Source organism: Octopus bimaculoides, chromosome 30 (genome assembly GCF_046866305.1).
Source record: "Octopus bimaculoides isolate indiv1 chromosome 30, ASM4686630v1, whole genome shotgun sequence".
Classification (NCBI taxonomy): Eukaryota; Metazoa; Mollusca; class Cephalopoda; order Octopoda; family Octopodidae; genus Octopus; species Octopus bimaculoides.
The window spans coordinates 3,841,251-3,862,151 of NC_142957.1; the positions used below are offsets into that span (position 1 = coordinate 3,841,251).

General features: G+C 33.3%; 1 protein-coding gene across 1 annotated transcript; it reads left to right on the forward strand.

The window, feature by feature from the left end:
- The first annotated feature begins 921 nt into the window (after positions 1-921).
- On the forward strand, positions 922-19,549 carry LOC149130140 (uncharacterized). The gene is made up of 4 exons (XM_089345846.1): positions 922-935; positions 1,333-1,477; positions 6,801-6,900; positions 18,797-19,549. The coding sequence occupies exons 1-4, from the start codon at positions 922-924 to the stop codon at positions 18,841-18,843; spliced, it is 306 nt and encodes a 101-aa protein (XP_089201972.1). The 3' UTR covers positions 18,844-19,549.
- Positions 19,550-20,901: the final 1,352 nt, after the last annotated feature.

The window sequence follows — 20,901 nt, forward strand, 5'->3', positions numbered from 1 at the left end:
ATGAGACGATAGAAAAGACAACCGTATAAAATGAATAACAGAAATATTTATTGTAGCGTTAAAGATGTATGTGTATGTGAGAGTGTGAATGCGACATATAAGAACATAATAAAAGACAGGCCGTCGTACAAAGAAAAGAGAGTATGTGAGTGATACATGTATGTGTATGTGAGATATTACAGCAGATAGAAAAAGTCAGTAACACGTAAGCATTTATACCAGTTTTGAGTACACGATAGGAAGAGTCTGTATGAGAAAGAAGTTGAGGCTGTGAGTGTGGCAGAGCTTATCACTAGTTGTGTGTTGGCTTCTATGCCAGGGCTGGAATCTTGAAGACAGACGTTTATCGCAGGCTGTAACTCTTGTCTGTTTATTTATCGTGGTGAATACGAATCACCTAACAGAATCGAAGAGAGAGATGTGCCGCGGTGGTTTAGTTTGGTGTACATAGAAAGTCGTGTAGACGCTGGTGGAGATTGATGCTGGTTAGTAGTAATCGTAGAATCGTGTTGCTCATGGCGATGATGATGCTGGTTAGTAGTCGAAGACTCGTGTTGCTGATGTGGCGGCGGCGTTGGTGGTCATCGTTGGACGAAGCTGTTGATGTGTCGCTGGCTGCTGCTGTCGTGTGGTACACGGAACAGATCTCAAAGAGAAACTGAACCGAGACGAATTTGCCGCTGAATTAAAGCTATTTTTATAGTTGATGGGGGGGGGGCTCACCAGACAACAGAAAAATACTTTATCACGTGACCTTATTAGGGGCCGTGATTGGTCAGTTTGCGTTCTGGCGGGAACGGTTCGAAGAAGTTGCCCCTTCGAATAATAATCAGTCACGTGATGACAGGGAATGTGTTTTCCGCTACGGACGATCTTGAATATATTTATAACAGCAAGAGGGGAATGGCTTCTTTGTGTATCATGGCGATCGAGGTGTTAGTTTCACTACATATATGTATTTCTTCATTATACTCATTTTTATTTCAAGCTTATTATTTCTTTCCATTAGTTATTTTTGTAATATTGTTCTTTTGTCACTTTTAATATCACTGGCGAATTTAGTGATTGTTTTCTCTGTATTATTCTCTTTCAGTGTGGAAGCGCAATGGCCCAATGGTTAGGGCAGTGGACTCGCGGTCATTGGATCGCGGTTTCGATTCCCAGACTGGGCGTTGTGTGTGTTTATTGAGCGAAAACACCGGCAGGGGATGGTGGCAAACCCTGGTGTACTCTTCCGCCACGACTTTCTCTCACTCTTACTTCCTGTTTCTGTTGTGCCTGTAATTCAAAGGGTCAGCCTTGTCACACTGTGTCACGCTGAATATCCCCGAGGGTACACGTGTCTGTGAAGTGCTCAGCCACTTGCACGTTAATTTCACAAGGAGGCTGTTCCGTTGATCGGATCAACTGGAACCCTCGACGTCGTAAGCGACGGAGAGCCAACATTCTCTTTCAGTATTATCTCTGGTTGCGTCATGTAAGTCAATATTAAACTCAACTCATTACTGTCTCCGACTTGACACAATTTTGATTCTGTTGCTAAAAGTATTAACGATGTGAGGATTTTACGATGCAAAAGTTTGCGTTTCTGTTTGGCAGTTTTGCACCAGGAAAAGTGCAGAAATCAGGGATCCTAATCCTCTGGTTCAAATGTGTGTCAGGGCCAAGCTGATGGACACTGGAAGAAGGGCATCGAAAAGCAAGGGGACTATGTTTGAAAACGGTGTAATTGTTCAAACTCCTGCTTTTGTTTTAGCAAATTATGGGAACGAGAATGTGTATAACTATCGATTTACCCTATTAAACATGTGTGTGTGTGCATGTATGTGTTTGTGTATGTGTGTGTGCACGCGTGTGTGTGTCAGAACAACAGTTTGACATACTGTCACATTATATACGTGTAATTACAACCAAATGTGTGTTGAGTGTTACTCTTTTCCTTTGTGCACTTAGTCCTGCGATATATGTATGTATGTATTTATACATATATGCATGTGAGAGCGGGGGCATGTCTATCTATCTATCTATCTATCTATGATATCTATTTATCTCTCTCTCTCTCTCTCTCTCTCTCTCTCTGTATATATATATATATATATATATATATATATATATATATATATATATATATATACAGAATTTATCTATGAATGCTCCTGTTTATGTTGCTGCTACTGACGACGACGATGGCAATGATGACGATGATGATGATGATGATGATGATGACGCCTCTCGGTAAACACTGATAGCGTTGCTGGAAATAATGTTTGTGATTATCCCCGCCATGACAACAGTGTCGCTGATTTTGATGCCAGAATAAATAAAGAAAAAACAAAAACAAATCCCACTTACTTCTGCCGACGGGGAATGTCGCTCTCTTTCGTGTAGTTGCATACTTTATGATGACATCTCTGGTATCTTTCTTGCATATACAATAGAATATGAAGATAAACATTCCTTGAAGGGTGTTGAAGATAGCCAAAAGGTATTTAAACACTTCTGCTGCTTCGAAAACAGCAACAGCAAAGAATACTAAGACCCACGTTAGCACCAGCAGGAAAAACAAACCAACGATGCCAAAAACACGTACTTTTCTTCTGCGTTCAAATTTCCGGTTATTTTGCATTGAAGTAAGGCGCCGGATAATGGGAGAGAATATCTTCAGGTTTAAGATGAGAATGATCCCCACAGGAGCCGAGAAAGTAGCATAGAAATATGGCTCGGTTAACCAACAGCTACAAAGAAATAGAAAGGCAATGAAGAAAATAAATTTGTCAAACGTTCAGGCATTAAAATGAAGCGTCACAGAAGCATTAAGGTGAAGTGATTTCGATCTCAAACGAAACGAAAAGACATTTTCATACTTACAATTAATAATGTACATTTATGAATAAATTACTTTTAATGAGCCTTTCAATAGCCAGATTCTCAGAAACACATACACACACACACACACATGAGGAGAGATAGATCGATAAATGGGGAGACAGAAAGAGAGAGAGAGAGATGTAGAACATATTTTTAAAACATGTAATGTAATACCAATATACTGTCATACTTGTGTATGAATTCTTCACACTTTAGAAATTCGTAGTCCCATCTTCACAGCAAAGTAATTTTAGCGTGTATTGTCGCTTCTTTGTATGTGAGCAAAAGAAATTTGAAATTTTGACCCTCAGATTTATGTATCATCGTTAATATGATCTCGTAAGAAGATATCACAAATTTGATTTAAAAAAGAAATCATAGCGCTACTGCAGAAGGCATGCTTTCAATACAACACACAAACTCAAAAATGTAATAGTTTTCCGTTCTACCAAAGGCATAGAAATAATAATAATACCTACACGGCATAACTACAGAGTTGTACCCCCCCCCCCAGACTTTGGAAGGTCATAACTTTCAGAAAAATGAATATTTTTTAATGAAATTTTCTATGCATATTGTATTTATGATGTAGATTCCGAATATACAAAAATTTCCGGTGAAAGTATTTTGCAATGGGGGTGGGGGACAATTTTCGGAAATTCCAACAGAGTCCACTTAAATTCTTCTTAACTTCCAGGAAAATGAATATTTTTTCGTGAAATTTTCTACATGTATACTTTGATGTATGTACATTTCGAGCATGTAGGAATTTTGAAGAAAACAACTGCAGGTTATTTTTGAGAAGTGTTCCCCACTCATTAGTGTTTCGGAGCAAGTCGTCCATAATTGTTTCATTTTTCTCTATTATGTGCGTATGTGCATCCGTAGATTTGTAATGAAGTAATACGCTGCTTCTGTTCTCTTCTACTTCTCTACTAAAAACGTTTACTTTGGAATTTACTTCTATTGAGAAAAAAAAAATCGTGTGCATGTTACTTTTAATGTAAGTTTTCTTATGACGGCTTCTCTTTTCTGCTTATTACTTCAATAGAACCCCCCCCCCTCCAGTAGTGTGGTTTCTATGGCTGGATGCCCTTCTTAATGCCAACCACTTCACAGGTCACAAAGCAGTTTTCAGGATGATGAACCCTACTGGTGGAGGTGGTGGTTTTTGTGGTTGGGCTTCATGCTAGGGGACAAAGGGATTACCATGAGAAGTGGGGGGAGAGGAGGAAGGTCAGAACAGGGTCTTGTAGAGGGATCTGCATGGCTAATTGCACCTAGTAGATGAGAGAGAAAGAATGATCAGCAGGTGCTGCAAAAGATAGATAATGGCGATAAAGTGTCCAGGTGGCCCCATAAGGCTCAAGCTGAGTAGAAATGAGTGGGTGGGTGGTTTGCATATGTGTGTGTAATATATATATATAGGTGAGGGGGTACTTTGTGTCCCTTTCTCTTGACATTGTGTAATAGCTGTAAACAAATGTCCCCATCATACAAGTAGATAAGAGACAGGATAAATTCTTGGGTTGATTTGTTTGATTAAACCCTTCAAGGTGGTACTCCAGCATGGCAGGATTATCGTTCTCTTAATTTTATATTTAATTTCCTTTGTTGACATGAGTTCGACGGGTTGTCAAGGACCTTGTCAATTCTTATTCAAAGTGTCTGTCCACCTTGACAGATTGGGGATTTCTTACTCTTACAATCTAAATGTTTCTCTCACAGCTAGGCTTTCTAATTTCAAATGTATGTTTGTATAGGGATACACATCTGTTGCATTTCAAGATGGGAAGTTAACAAATGCTTCTTTGATCTTAATTAATATATTTAATCAAGATACTAGTTCTTCTTATTATTGATAGCATAATCCCATCTATTTAGGAAATTGTTGTTCCCTTTGGAGTAAAGTTCTTCAGGTTTCGGAGCAAAGAAACTCTCAATGTCTGTTTCTTCATCATCATTTAATGTGTGTAGGCTACTAGAGAGAATGCTGGACAATTGCTGTGCTGATGCTGGCTATTTAGGTAGAAACATGTAACCCTGATTGTCCTCTTTATCTCCAGATAATAATTCTCTCACTTTCCTTAATAGCATGTTAGCTTTGCAGAGTTTCTGATTCTTTGGATTATCTTCTCTTCTGAAGTGGAGTCGGTGTCTTAATTACCATTTGCTAATTATAATACATTCTCTGGAGAGAGGAAGAGATTATTTTAATACCTGTATTTGTTGTTTTACAGAAGGATGCCCTTCCTGTTGTTAACCCTCATCTGTTTCTCAGCTGAGGGAGTTCTTATTTCAAATCATTACTTGTCGTCTCATGACTTTTGGAGAGGCACAAACGAACCCCAACACACATGATGGGCTTCTTTCAGTTTCCATCTGCCAAATTCATTCACAATGCTAGAGTCAGCCCTTGGCTTTAATAGAGGACACTTGTCCAATGGTCCTCGCAGTGGGACTCTGTGTGTGTGTATATGAAAGGTTTCTTTCAGTTTCTTTGTCCCAGATTCACTCACAAGTCCTTGGTTAGCCCAGAGCCATGGTGCTATGCAGTGGAACTGAACTTAAAATCACGTGGTTTAGAAGCAGACTTCTTAACCATTCAACTTTTCTTGTGCCTAAAATGTGTTAATGATAATGATACCAGAGTGTGGAGTGGGGGTATGGCAGTGGTTCAGAAGTTCACAGCCTTATGTTTCTGGTTCAATTCCAGTATGTGGTGCCATGGTTCTGTGCCGCCTTCTCTTACAGTCTTGGCAAAGAGCTTCTCAGTGGAATTTGATAGACCAAAACTGATGGGAAATGCAATGTATTTGTGTTGTGCATGTGAATGTGTGCATGTGAATGTGTGCATGCACATACTGCATTTCGTCATGTATAAGTCACAGCATACCATATTTTTGGGGTTAAACTCAAGGATAAAATTGTGCTACTTCTACACTAATAAAAGCAGTATATCAATATATGTGTATATCTATCTATCTGTCTGTCTCTCTGTCTATATGTAAAAGGCTAGCTGAGTTTGAGGTTAAAATAATCGTCTAAGGGATAGAAATATCCATTACACTACTGGTGTATTACCTATGTTTAATGCTGGCCATCCATGTGCAAGCATATTATGCTCATAAATTATAGGTAAAGACAAGGATAAACATGAGTTTATCAAGAATCAAAATTTGAAGAAAACAGAAAATGGAGAAATATCGATGAACAACAGTTATTATTAATTGGTGTAAATCAATTGTTATTCATCCAAATTTCTCCATTTTCTATTTTCTTTATATAAATAATCTTCATTTAACGTCCATTTTCCATGCTGGCATGGGTTGGATAGTTTGACAGGAGCTGGCAAGCCAGAAAACTAGGGCCAGGCTTCACTGTCTGTTTTGTCAGGGTTTTTTCTTGTGGTTGGATGCACCAGCACTAGTGGGGGGTCATCAAATAACTTGCAAGACAGAAGTCCTTTGAGAGGACGGGCATGACCGAGGGACAGAAACAGGTGTCTTGCTACAAAGGAGATACTTGGTGAGTCCAGTCAGAGAGATTAAGTATGAGAAATGGTGCTGAAGTGCCAGGACATACCCTCAGGGTACTGGTATCAGGATATACATGCATATATGTATACCTGATATTTGCATAGGTGGGAGTTGCAGCATGGCAGTTTTTGCCTGTTGATATTAAGTTTTAAATAATGTGACTTATATGTGGTCAAACTCAGTTTGTGTGTGTGTGTGTGTATATGTATGTCTTGCCAATATATGTAGATGTGTGTGTGTGTATATATATATCAGTAAAGATGTAAACATTGGCACAAACCCCCACCAAAATTAAAGACTTCTCTCAATAAAACTAAAATCTCAAATGTGATTAGAGAGAAAGACAGGTGAGGATGTGACTTTATTATTATATCTGTTTGTTTATTTTTGCAGGCCCTGGATGATAACAAAACCCTCAGCGACTGTGGCTACACCAGTAGCTCTGCTCGAGCTCAAGCACCGGCCACAATTGGCCTCGCTTTTAAAGCTGCAGGTAAGCAATTTCTGTATTTATTTTATTTAATACAAAATGTATATATATATGTATGTATGTGTGTGTATATATAACAGAAGGTTGCAATGTTTCACCAAAAAGGAGAATTATAATTGCTGCTAAATGTGACTAGGATGTTAGGAAACACCTACATTGCTAGAAATAAGAGCTAAAATGCTCTCTAGTGCTGTAGTTAAGGCACATGAATGAAAACATATTCACTAACAGGGACCATAATTGTCTGAAAAGTGCTGATTAAAAATTCTCTATTCTGACCTCATTTTTGGCAAGTTTCGTTGCTTCATCTTCCACTGGCCAAAATAAGTTTAAGACCAAGGATGACAGTTCTATTCCTTCATTATATTTATTTTTAACAAAACTATAAAATTATTTTACTTTTTGCAGTTTATGTAGAATTTTTTTCTCTTTCTAATGATACAGGTGTTATATATCTATCTACTGTTTGAATACAAAATAAATTTAAGGCTGTACCAACATCATTTAGTTTAAATTGAAAATTTATGGCACAAATGATCAACAAACAACAATTTATTATTAATACCTAGTTTCATAGCCATTACTTTCAATTATGGCCTTACAACAATGGGACATGGAGTTTGACAAATGAGCTGCCATATTCCTTCAATAAAATTATATAATTGGCACGAGTTTATTGGGTGTTTTTTTTTTTTTTTGTATGAACTCTTCTAGAAACATAATTCCATAAATTTTCTATCAGATTCAAATTCTCTACAAAGACCACTCAATAACCACCATATTATTGCAAAACTTTCCTAGCCTTATGAATGGGGCTCTGCTGCAAAATAGATCCCGGTGGCATCTGATTTTCATTTCCTAATTGCAGATAGCCTGCACTGTTCAGTCTGCTATCAACTTTAACAATTGGACCAACGCCTAAGCTGCTGAACACGGCCCATACCATTACCCACCCTTCTGTACTGTTGTTTTTCTCTGTTCTTGGCTTCCATGCTTGAACACAAGCCATTTTGCTGCATTCTAATTGTTTGCTAATGTTCATGGAGGACTACGACGCTTTCTCATAGCGAATTAGTGTATAAACAATGTTCAATTATTAAACAAAACAGTGCAGTACGACCAGCCATACGACCACGCATTTGGTTTATAGATTTGCACAATCTTAAACTTATTTCTAATCATTTGAATTAATTGCACATTAAAATTATTGATAATTGTAGATAGATATATAACACCTATATCATTGGAAAGAGAAAGAAATTCTAACAATTTTGTTAGAAATATATTAATGAAGGAATAGAACTGTCATCATCAGTCTTAAACTTATTTTGGAATACTTTTTTCACCCCTAAATGTTTATATTTGTATATAAATTCATAAGTGACTATAATTTATTAGTTTCTCGTGCATATTGTGTATGCAAATATAGTATTGGTATATCTCATTTATGTTCATTAGAAATTAAATAAATTAAGAATTTTGACATGTACGAATATTTATTTCACCCCACTGTATATATGTTGTTAAAAAAAAGGCTTGTTTTCTTCTTGTGTTTAACGTTTTTTTGTGATGTCCTGTACACATATATGCATACATATAGATGTAGGTATGTACATATATTATTATATGATAGAATGCCATGCGTCTTTCTCCAAGTAAGTTTTATCTTAATAATTACTTTGTGCACTCTACTACTACTACTTCCCTGTCTATCTCTCTTGTTCTTCATCCTTTCTGTTTTTCTCTCCCACGCGATGAAAGGGATTCTTTCTTTCTATCCACTGGCTTCTTATAGAGAATACATGATTTTTCTGTCTCTTCTCTCATTCATGTCTACTAGCGTTCAAAAAAATAATAATAATTTTTCTATCGTCTTGGCCTAACAACCGTTATTGTTTGTTTTTACTGTCCTGTTCTTGTTGACACTTTCACCTTCCGCAAAAAAATTTCAAATTTTATTTAATTTGCTTTGCGGGAGGAGTAGATGGGACAACTGATGAAGGGAAATATTCTTTATGTTGCATGTCTCGTCTCTCTGTTTTCTTTCGTTGTTCAAAAAAAAAAAAGTTTGTTTTCTTCTTGTGATGTCCTGTACCCATGTATGTATACATATAGATGTAGGTATGTACATATATAATTTCAACATAATATAAGACTTTGTTTTGAATAGTGTTGATATATTTTTGATTAATAATTAGTCTTTATTGTTTATATTATCGTTAAAGGTTTTTTTATTAAAACTTAGTATATATAAAGTTTAATCTTTTATATTCATATTTTTATTTCTATGTTTGTAGAAATAAGTATTCTTGTATTTTTCTATTATTCAATTGATTTTTAATGCTAATCAAATAAACGTTTTTAGTTTTAAATAGTATAGCTTTAACTATTACACCGGTTAAATATGTACTAATATTATCTTTATTATTATTTTAACCTTAAACTTCGTTTAAATTGTATTTAAAACGATAATAATTTATGTAAGCTGGTTTTTGTATATAATATACATGTTAGCATATATTATAATGGATGTAGGGATGATTATGGAATTTTGATATTTTTAATAATTTTTCTATATTCATTTGGTACTTATTGTTGATTGATATATATATTTATTTATTATAATTATTGTTCTATTTAAGACTTGACAATTAGCTACATTTCTGAATAGAATTTATTTTCGATAATTTTAATCGATTTAAATTTCCTTTCTATTTGAAAATTAGTTATGAAACACGTGTAGTTATTTTATTATCTTTTTCTTATGATATTTACTTTGTATTATATTATACTAATTTATTGTGCTTTTAATTATTAATTTTTCTATATGTTATAGTGGATTTTCATTGATGAGTTCATGAAATTTGGTTCTTTTCCCTAAAACTATATATTTTAATCTGTAAAGCTCAATTTAATTTTTTATAAATTCATTTTAATTGAGTTTTTACCTGTAAATATTATTATTAGATATATATAAATATACTATATATATATATATATTTTATATATATAAATATATATATATACATAGATAGATATATATATATATATTTTATATATATATATATATATATATATAAGAATTTAAGGATTGGAGAAAACGCATTTTATAATTGCATACTTTATTCCTACATATGTTTCAAAGGATTACAACCTGTTTGATCCATAGGGATCTTTGATATTAAAATTGTAACCTTCTCATCAGGGAAAGCATGGGAAGCATCTTAAACGTAAGACATTATGACCGATTATAAAAACAATAGATGGATAAGTTTATGACTTGATTCATTTGAAAAAAACCGTTAGAGAGTTGGACGCTGCCGGATAGTGGGTTGGACAATACATATCAATCATTGTGTAAGAGTGTACATGTATACATAAATACACATACACAGACATACACATATACATGCATACTGATACACACACACACATATATTCATACACATACGCACATACACACATACACACATGTGTACCCGTATATACATATGTATACATATATACATACATACATACATACATATATATATATATATATATATATATATATATATACATATACATACATATACATACATACACATATATACACACTCATACGTCCACATTTATACATATGCACATACGTACCCACTCATATACAAATATACACATGTGCGTCCCCATATACACACATGTATCCATCTACATACGTACACATGTATAAATAGAAATATATTCATGCACATACACATAGCTATACATCTACGCCTATTACTTAATCAAATAAACAGATTCGTATATACATATACACATACATATACACATATACATGCATATATATATATATATATATGTTTGTATATATAAAGGAAAAATAACTCAATTGTTTTATATATACATACACACACACACCCCCATATACATACATCCACACATCCATATATGTGTGTATGTTCGTGTGCATGCAAACATATACATATACACACACACACACACACACATATATTTTTTCGTACATACACACACACACACATATACACATATATACACACATACACACATGTGTACACATACATATACATACATAAACACACATACACTCATACATACCTATATACACATACACACACACATATCGAAATATGCACTTACATACAGAACCTAATAACGTATATATATATGGTTTTATACAAATACATACACAATTATACATGCTTACATATACGTAGATTTGTACACATATACACACATATATATATATACACACACATATATATATATATATATATATATATATACTTACAAACATACATACACCCCCCCACACAGGTACACATGTATACATACATACACACAGATACACTCATCCACACACCTATATACCCATATACATACATATATACATATACATACACATACATACATATACACATATATATATATATATATATATATATATATACATATACACACATACACACAGATACATGTACAAACACACACATATATATACACATGCACACATACCCATACACATACATACATATATACATACACACACATACAGATACATACACAGACACATACACACACACACACACACACACACATATATATATATATATATATATACATATATATATATATACACATATACACACACACACACATACATACATGTGCGTGTATATACACATACATACACATGTGGACACGCACACTCACATAAACTTGTATACTCAATCATATACACACATTTATATTTACACATATATAAAACATCTAAACGTTTACTTAAATTTTTTTTAAATAAAAATAAAGATAAAAAATACATCCACACAAATATGCTCTCATACTTATTCACAATTACATTCATATTTGAATATATAAACAAACCTATGTTTTAATAAATACATTTTTACACAAAAATGTCCATACATCCAAAAAATCATACGTAAATGCATACTCATATATTAAAAAAATAATAATATTGATAAGAGTCAGAACAAGGGTAAGAGTGAAAATATAAATGATAATGCGTATATGTACACAGAAAAATCAGTTAAAACACTTCTATTTAATATAGAACCCTAAATATGTATACACAGACATAGACACACACACACACACACACATATATATATATATATCTATACATATATATATATATATGTATATATATATATATATATATATATATATACATACACATTATCTCTCACATATACACGCGTATATATAAAAAAAAAACCCATACCGGTATGTTCATACGTACATAAATTTAGTAAGTTATGGTTGTTACAATGTTTTATCAGGATTTAAAATATACCCTAATTAAGGTTAATAAATCACGAAAGTATAGATGAATAATCAGAATCGTAAGTAATTTTAATCTTCTAACCTTTAAGGGAGAAACTAATATGTTTTATTAGTACTATTTTAAGTATTTACTTATTACGGGTAAATATGATAGCGTTTTATAAAAACCTTTATTTTATTTGAATGCAGAATATGTATGTTTTTGCCAATGTTTACATTTGTAAGAATGTTCAATGAAACTATTAACCAGATAATTCTTTGAAAATAAAATAAAAAGAAATTCTGTTACACATAAATCACAGAATTTTCCACCCTTTTCATATGGCTTAGAAATGGAAAGAATAAGCCAGTCTAGTTTAAATTTAATGTTATTATCTTTAAGATCCCAAATTAGTTTGCTAAGGCTCGTGGTATTACGTTTGCTTCTATCTCTAAAGGATGAGAAATGGTTAGAAATTCTAGTGGATAAAGGTGTAGAGGAAGAACCTACGTAAAAGTAATTATTTTTGGGAGTACTAACTTGACATTGGTAGATAGTGTTTCTGAGTCTCACATTATCACTTAATAAACTAATTCTTTTGGAATTGACTTCTGAAATAATGATTTTGTTGTTATGGCTATTACTATTATGTGTCGTGTTATTAATATTGTTCCCTATATTATTATTATTATTGTTATTATTGTTATTTTGGTAAGGGTTAATAACGTTTGGTTCAATGATATTACTGTTTGAACTTTCTATTGGATGCAAAAGCCTCATATTGTGTGCAGATATTATCTGCGAAATGTTTTTCATGTTAGAGAAACCGAATCTAACCTTGTGTGTATTTATGACTTGGGAGTAATGAGAGTGTTTAGGAAAGTTCTTATTTATAGCGTTTTGGAACTGGGATACCAAGTCTGTTTTTACATTTTTGCTGTAAGGAAGAATTACCCAGACATATTTATTATGTTCTGGTTTAGAATGTTTTCCGGTATTGTTTATAAATAGTCTTCGTTTATTGTTATCATTGGGACAAGGTTTTATTTGACTTTTATTTCCCTTATTTCTTGAAAGGATGTTAATCTTTTTGCTATCGTTAGGTAGTTTATGGTTGTGGTTCTCTTCGTATTTATTGATATTATTTAAATTAAAAGCTTTATCATTATAATTATTGCTATTAAGAATATTATTATTAATATTATTATTACTCATATCGGTTTCATAATTCGAATCTATATAATTAATCTTTTCTCTGTAACCTGCTTTTGATAAAGCTAAGTTGTAAAATTCAGCCTCTTTATTGAAAATGCATTCGTTCGTAGAAAGATTGGATATTCTGAGAGAAATATTTTTGACCAAATTTCTCGTTACTGAGTTTGGATGATTGCTGGATTTACTGATATATTTTAGGTTAGTGGAGGGTTTATGATACGGGAAAAATGTTTTAGTGTGTAGATCTAAAGTGACGTCCAAGAAGTTAGCTATAGATGTTTCATCTTCAAATACTATACTAAAGCCCATTCTGCTAAAAAACCTAGCTAATTTATTTTTAACTCTTTGTATTTTTTGATTTGTGGTGTTCTCTAAGTATAATAGACAGTCGTCTCTGTATAGACCACCCTTAACATTTGGGAATTGGTCTTCTAATTCGTATAGAATGAATGTGCATATTAGGTCAGCAATTTGAGCTGAATCGGAACTTCCCATCGGAACGTCGAATCCTTCTGGTGTGTCCTTACGTATCCATAGTTTTTTATTAAACTTAATTATGGAATTTCTAGCTGCTTTAATGACTTTAAACTCTTCTCTAGGCATACCCGCCTTCTTGTGAGCAAACCAAAGTGCTTTATTTAAAATAATGGGGTTAATTGAAGGATAGAAATTAGCAATGTCAAATTGGATAAATTTGGCATTGTTTTTGTTGTTAATATTGCGAAACCAGTCAACTACCTGTAAAGAGTTAGACCATAAACTAAGTTTTAATTTGTTAACTAAAGTGGGAATGTATTTATCAAGTATATTTTTACTAAGTATACCAATATCTGATTTGGATGGACAAATTAGGCGTAATTTAGGGCTATTCCAAAAATTTGTCTTATGGTCTTTTAAAACGAAATAAGGTTGTTTTGGGTTTAAGGGCTCAGTTCTTTTTTGTAAATCATATTCCTCCATAATTTTTTTCACTTCAAGGTTAGCTTTCCTAAGTGTTGTTTTACTTGTGATTCGGTAGTTTTTTTCTATTTCTCTTTTTAGGAGATCATTGTAATGTTCCTTAGGTAATCTATACATATTTCCTTAGCGTCTCGTTACAGCGTGTCGCTTTACCTATAGTAATAACCCTTACTGTAATAATGCATAAAAAAATTATATACTTCGTATTAATTTTTTGTATATATATGTGTATGTATATATATATATATATATATATATATATATATATATATGACCGTTGACTGAACACTATTCAATTTTTTTTCTCCGTGTTTTTCTCCTTGTCTCCGTATTCTTTCTGTTGAAGAGCGTAGCTCGAAACGTCAAAGACTTTCCGTATTCCCGAGCGTCATACTAATATATACTTTTGTTATTTACACCACCTGTCCTCGTCTGTTGTTATTTTTTGTATATTCTCCCATATATATATATATATATATATATACATATACATACATATACATACATACACATATATACACACTCATACGTCCACATTTATACATATGCACATACGTACCCACTCATATACAAATATACACATGTGCGTCCCCATATACACACATGTATCCATCTACATACGTACACATGTATAAATAGAAATATATTCATGCACATACACATAGCTATACATCTACGCCTATTACTTAATCAAATAAACAGATTCGTATATACATATACACATACATATACACATATACATGCATATATATATATATATATGTTTGTATATATAAAGGAAAAATAACTCAATTGTTTTATATATACATACACACACACCCCCCCATATACATACATCCACACATCCATATATGTGTGTATGTTCGTGTGCATGCATACATATACATATACACACACACACACACACATATATTTTTTCGTACATACACACACACACACATATACACATATATACACACATACACACATGTGTACACATACATATACATACATAAACACACATACACTCATACATACCTATATACACATACACACACACATATCGAAATATGCACTTACATACAGAACCTAATAACGTATATATATATGGTTTTATACAAATACATACACAATTATACATGCTTACATATACGTAGATTTGTACACATATACACACATATATATATATACACACACATATATATATATATATATATATACTTACAAACATACATACACCCCCCCACACAGGTACACATGTATACATACATACACACAGATACACTCATCCACACACCTATATACCCATATACATACATATATACATATGCATACACATACATACATATACACATATATATATATATATATATATATACATATACACACATAAACACAGATACATGTACAAACACACACATATATATACACATGCACACATACCCATACACATACATACATATATACATACACACACATACAGATACATACACAGACACATACACACACACACACACACACATATATATATATATATATATACATATATATATATATACACATATACACACACACACACACACACACATACATACATGTGCGTGTATATACACATACATACACATGTGGACACGCACACTCACATAAACTTGTATACTCAATCATATACACACATTTATATTTACACATATATAAAACATCTAAACGTTTACTTAAATTTTTTTTAAATAAAAATAAAGATAAAAAATACATCCACACAAATATGCTCTCATACTTATTCACAATTACATTCATATTTGAATATATAAACAAACCTATGTTTTAATAAATACATTTTTACACAAAAATGTCCATACATCCAAAAAATCATACGTAAATGCATACTCATATATTAAAAAAATAATAATATTGATAAGAGTCAGAACAAGGGTAAGAGTGAAAATATAAATGATAATGCGTATATGTACACAGAAAAATCAGTTAAAACACTTCTCCAATCCTTAAATTCTTAAATATACTCAAACACCCAAAATTTCAAGGAGTTTCCTGCCTTAAAAACAGGAACTAAACCACAGTTATTTTGTGTTCTTTGCTACATTGGTTTCTATTAACCCATTTATTCTATCAGAAGAATTTTTATTCATTAAGATAGAAGAAATACACATAATTATATATATATATATATATATATATATATATATATATATATATATATATATATATACATATACATAGATATATATATACATAGATAGATATACATATATATATACAATATATACAAATAATTACAGAGGCATCAAGCTGTTAGATCAGGTTATGAAAGTTACGGAGAGGGTCATAGCCCAACTAATTAAGGAGCGAATCAATTTAGATGAGATGCAGTTTGGGTTCGTGCCAGGTAAAAGCACCACTGATGCCATATTTCTAGTGAGACAGCTGCAGGAGAAATACCTAGCCAAGGATAAACCTCTGTACCTGGCCTTCGTTGACATGGAGAAAGCCTTTGACAGAGTCCCCCGATCCCTTATCTGGTGGTCAATGAGGAAACTTGGGATAGAAGAATGGTTAGTGAGAGCTGTGCGAACCATGTACAGAGATGCTGCCAGTAAGGTGAGGGTTGGAAATGAGTACAGTAATGAATTCCGGGTAGAGGTAGGGGTCCACCAAGGTTCCGTCCTCAGCCCCCTCTTATTTATCATAGTCCTCCAGGCAATCACAGAGGAGTTCAAGACAGGTTGCCCCTGGGAGCTCCTCTATGCTGATGACCTTGCACTAATTGCGCAGTCACTATCAGAACTAGAGGAGAAGTTTAAGGTGTGGAAGCAAGGACTAGAATCGAAGGGCCTTAGAGTCAACCTAGCAAAAACCAAAATTCTAATAAGTAGGAAGGTAGATAAAACACAAACCCCTTCAGGTAGATGGCCCTGCTCAGTATGTAGAAAAGGAGTAGGTAGTAACTCTATAAGATGTACCCGGTGCAAGCTATGGACACATAAGAGGTGCAGCAATATCAAAGGCAGATTAACTACGAAGTTAGTTTTTGTATGTGGCAGATGTTCAGGTGCAATAAACACTGTAAACAAACAGGAAACAACTTCTATCTCATTCCAGGGAGAAAAACTAGAGGTAGTCGATAGCTTCCGCTATCTGGGTGACCAAGTTAGTAGTGGGGATGGGTGCGCTGAAAGTGTAGCTGCTAGAATAAGAATAGCCTAGGCAAAGTTTAGAGAGCTCTTACCTCTGCTGGCGACAAAGGGACTCTCACTCAGAGTAAAAGGCAGACTGTATGACGTATGTGTACGAACAGCCATGCTACATGGCAGTGAAACATGGGCTGTGACTGCTGAGGACATGCGTAAGCTTGTAAGGAATGAAGCCAGTATGCTCCGCTGGATGTGTAATGTCAGTGTGCATACCCGTCAGAGTGTAAGTATCTTGAGAGAAAAGCTGAACATAAGAAGCATCAGTTGTGGTGTGCAAGAGAGACGATTGCGCTGGTATGGACATGTGGTGAGAATGGATGAGGATAGCTGTGTGAAAAAGTGCCACACCCTAACAGTTGAGGGAACCCGTGGAAGAGGTAGGCCCAGGAAGACCTGGGCTGAGGTGGTGAGGCAAGACCTTCGAACATTGGGCCTCACCGAGGTGATGACTACTGACCGAGACCTTTGGAAATGTGCTGTGCGTGAGAAGACCCAGCAAGCCAAATGAGATCGTTGCCAGTGCCCCTGGACTGGCTCTTGTGCGGGTGGCACATAAAAGACACCATTTTGAGCATGGCAGTTGCCAGTACCGCCTGACTGGCCCTCGTGCGGGTGACACGTAAAAGCACCCACTACACTCTCTGAGTGGTTGGCGTTAGGAAGGGCATCCAGCTGTAGAAACTCTGCCAAATTAGATTGGAGCCTGGTGTAGCCATCCGGTTTCACCAGTCTTCAGTCAAATCGCCCAACCCATGCTAGCATGGGAAGCGGACGTTAAACGATGATGATGATTTAAGTATCATTACATATTTAATTTATTAATGAAACAGCTGTAATTTATGAGATGTGTCATTTGTTTGTATAAAATATTTAAATTGAATTTATAATTGTTCAATTTATTATATATATATTCATAGTAGAACACATAAATAAGGCAAAAATTTAGCTCTTTCTCTGTTTATTGATAGAATGATGAACAAACTTAATTGATTTTTCCTATCTTTATTTGGGTTCTTCTGTCTGTCTCTAAATATATATATTTTTTAGTAAATGAAATATGTGTAATGGTGTATAAATAATACCAAACATTGTTTTTTTCCTCTTTATTGACACATTATATATATATATATATATATATATATATATATAATAGTGTCATTCCTTCTCTTTTCTAAAGAGCAGAGTGTCGAAGGCTTCTTTCTGTTAAATAAATTAATCATAATTAACTGATCCTCTTGTATTTTCTTTTACTCAGAGCCAGGAACTTATCAGCAGACGGTGAATTTGAAGCTCTTGAGCTAACTTCTTTGTCCAGTCCTCCGGAGTTGCCTGACGTAATGAAACCACCCCACATGTACAAGCAACTACCTAGGAATTTGGTCTCTCCAAACAACCACCGATGGAGTGCAACAAATTGATCTGGAGAAGAAGAATATAAAAAAAGCTTAAAACAGAAAACCAAGAAGTCATCTTGTATGAATGCATGTGTTTTGTTGATGACAGGGAGTAAATGAATAAAAAAATAAAAAAGTGTTGAAAAGGAATTACACACAGACATATATATATATATATATATATATATATATATATATATATATATATATATATATACATACTCATGAATTATAAACAGCCAAGAATAAGACAATTACAGATTTAAAATGTAAGAAAAACAACATTTTGATTGCTTGACTATATATGTATAATGTACATAGATATATAGAAACGTGCATATACACATACAAAATGTATGTATACACATGAGTGTATGTTTATTGTGCATATACATGTATTTGTTTATATATAGATGTACACACAATGAACAAGCACAAAAAAAAAAAAAAAAACTAACTGGCAACAAAAAATCAATTAAGTAAAAAACATTAAAAAAAGTGGTAATAATAACGATATTAATAATGTTAATAAAATGGAAAAGAAATTCCCCAAACATTGGTTGTAGTAAATTTTACTCAAGTATTTTGTATGTGTGATTGTGGGCCTCTTTGTCTGTGTATATATTATGAATCTAGCAGTATGTATATATATATATTATGAATCTGTCTGTATGTCTGCATATGTATCTATGAACATCTGTTTGTATATATTATGAATCTAGCAGTGTATGTATGTGCTTGTGTGTATATATTATGAATCTAGCAGTATGTATGTGTGTGTATATATTATGAATCTAGTAGTGTGTCTGTATGTCTCCATGTTTGACTATATATATTATGAATCTAGCAGTGTGTCTGTATGTCTCCATATGTGCTTGTGTGTATATATTATGAATCTAGTAGTGTATGTCTCCATATGTGTCTATGAACATTAGTGTGTGTGTGTATATATTACAAATCTAGCAGTGTGTGTATGTCTCCATATGTGTGTAGGTGTGAATATTTTATGAATCTAGCAGTTTGTTTGTAGATTTTCATGTCTGAATATTTGTGTGTCTATGAACATCAGTTTGTGTGTGTATATATTATGAATCTAGCAGTGTGAGTGTCTGTACGTCTCCATATGTGTGTATATATTATGAATCTAGCAGTTTGCTTGTAGATTTTCATGTCTGAATATTTGTGTGTCTATGAACATCAGTTTGTGTGTGTATATATTATGAATCTAGCAGTGTGAGTGTCTGTACGTCTCCATATGTGTGTACATATTATGAATCTAGTAGTGTGTGTGTCTGTATGTCTCCATATGTGTGTATTTATTATGAATCTAGCAATATGTATTTATCTGTCTTGTGTGTCTCCATATGTTTGTAGGTGTGTGTATGTATGTGCTTGTGTGTATATATTAAGAAGCTAGGAGTGTATGTATATATTATGAATCTAGTAGTCTGGGTGTATCTGTATGTCTACATATGTGTGTAGGTCTGCATGTGTGTGTATATATATATTATGAATCTAGAAGCGTGTGTCTCCATATGTGCTTGTGTGTATATATTATGAATCTAGTAGTGTGTGTGTATCTGTATGTGTCTATGAACATTAGTGTGTGTGTATCTGTATGTCTCCATATGTGTGAATATATTATGAATCTAGCAGTGTGTTTGTAGGTCTTCATGTCTGAATATTTGTGTGTCTATGAACATCAGTTTATGCCTAGATGTGTGTGTATATATTATGAATCTAGTAGTGTGTGTGTATCTGTATGTGTCTATGAACATTAGTGTGTATGTATCTGTATGTCTCCATATGTGTGAATATATTATGAATCTAGCAGTGTGTTTGTAGGTCTTCATGTCTGAATATTTGTGTGTCTATGAACATCAGTTTATGCCTAGATGTGTGTGTATATATTATGAATCTAGCAGTGTCTGTGTGTAGGTCTGAATATTTGTGTGTGTATGTATGC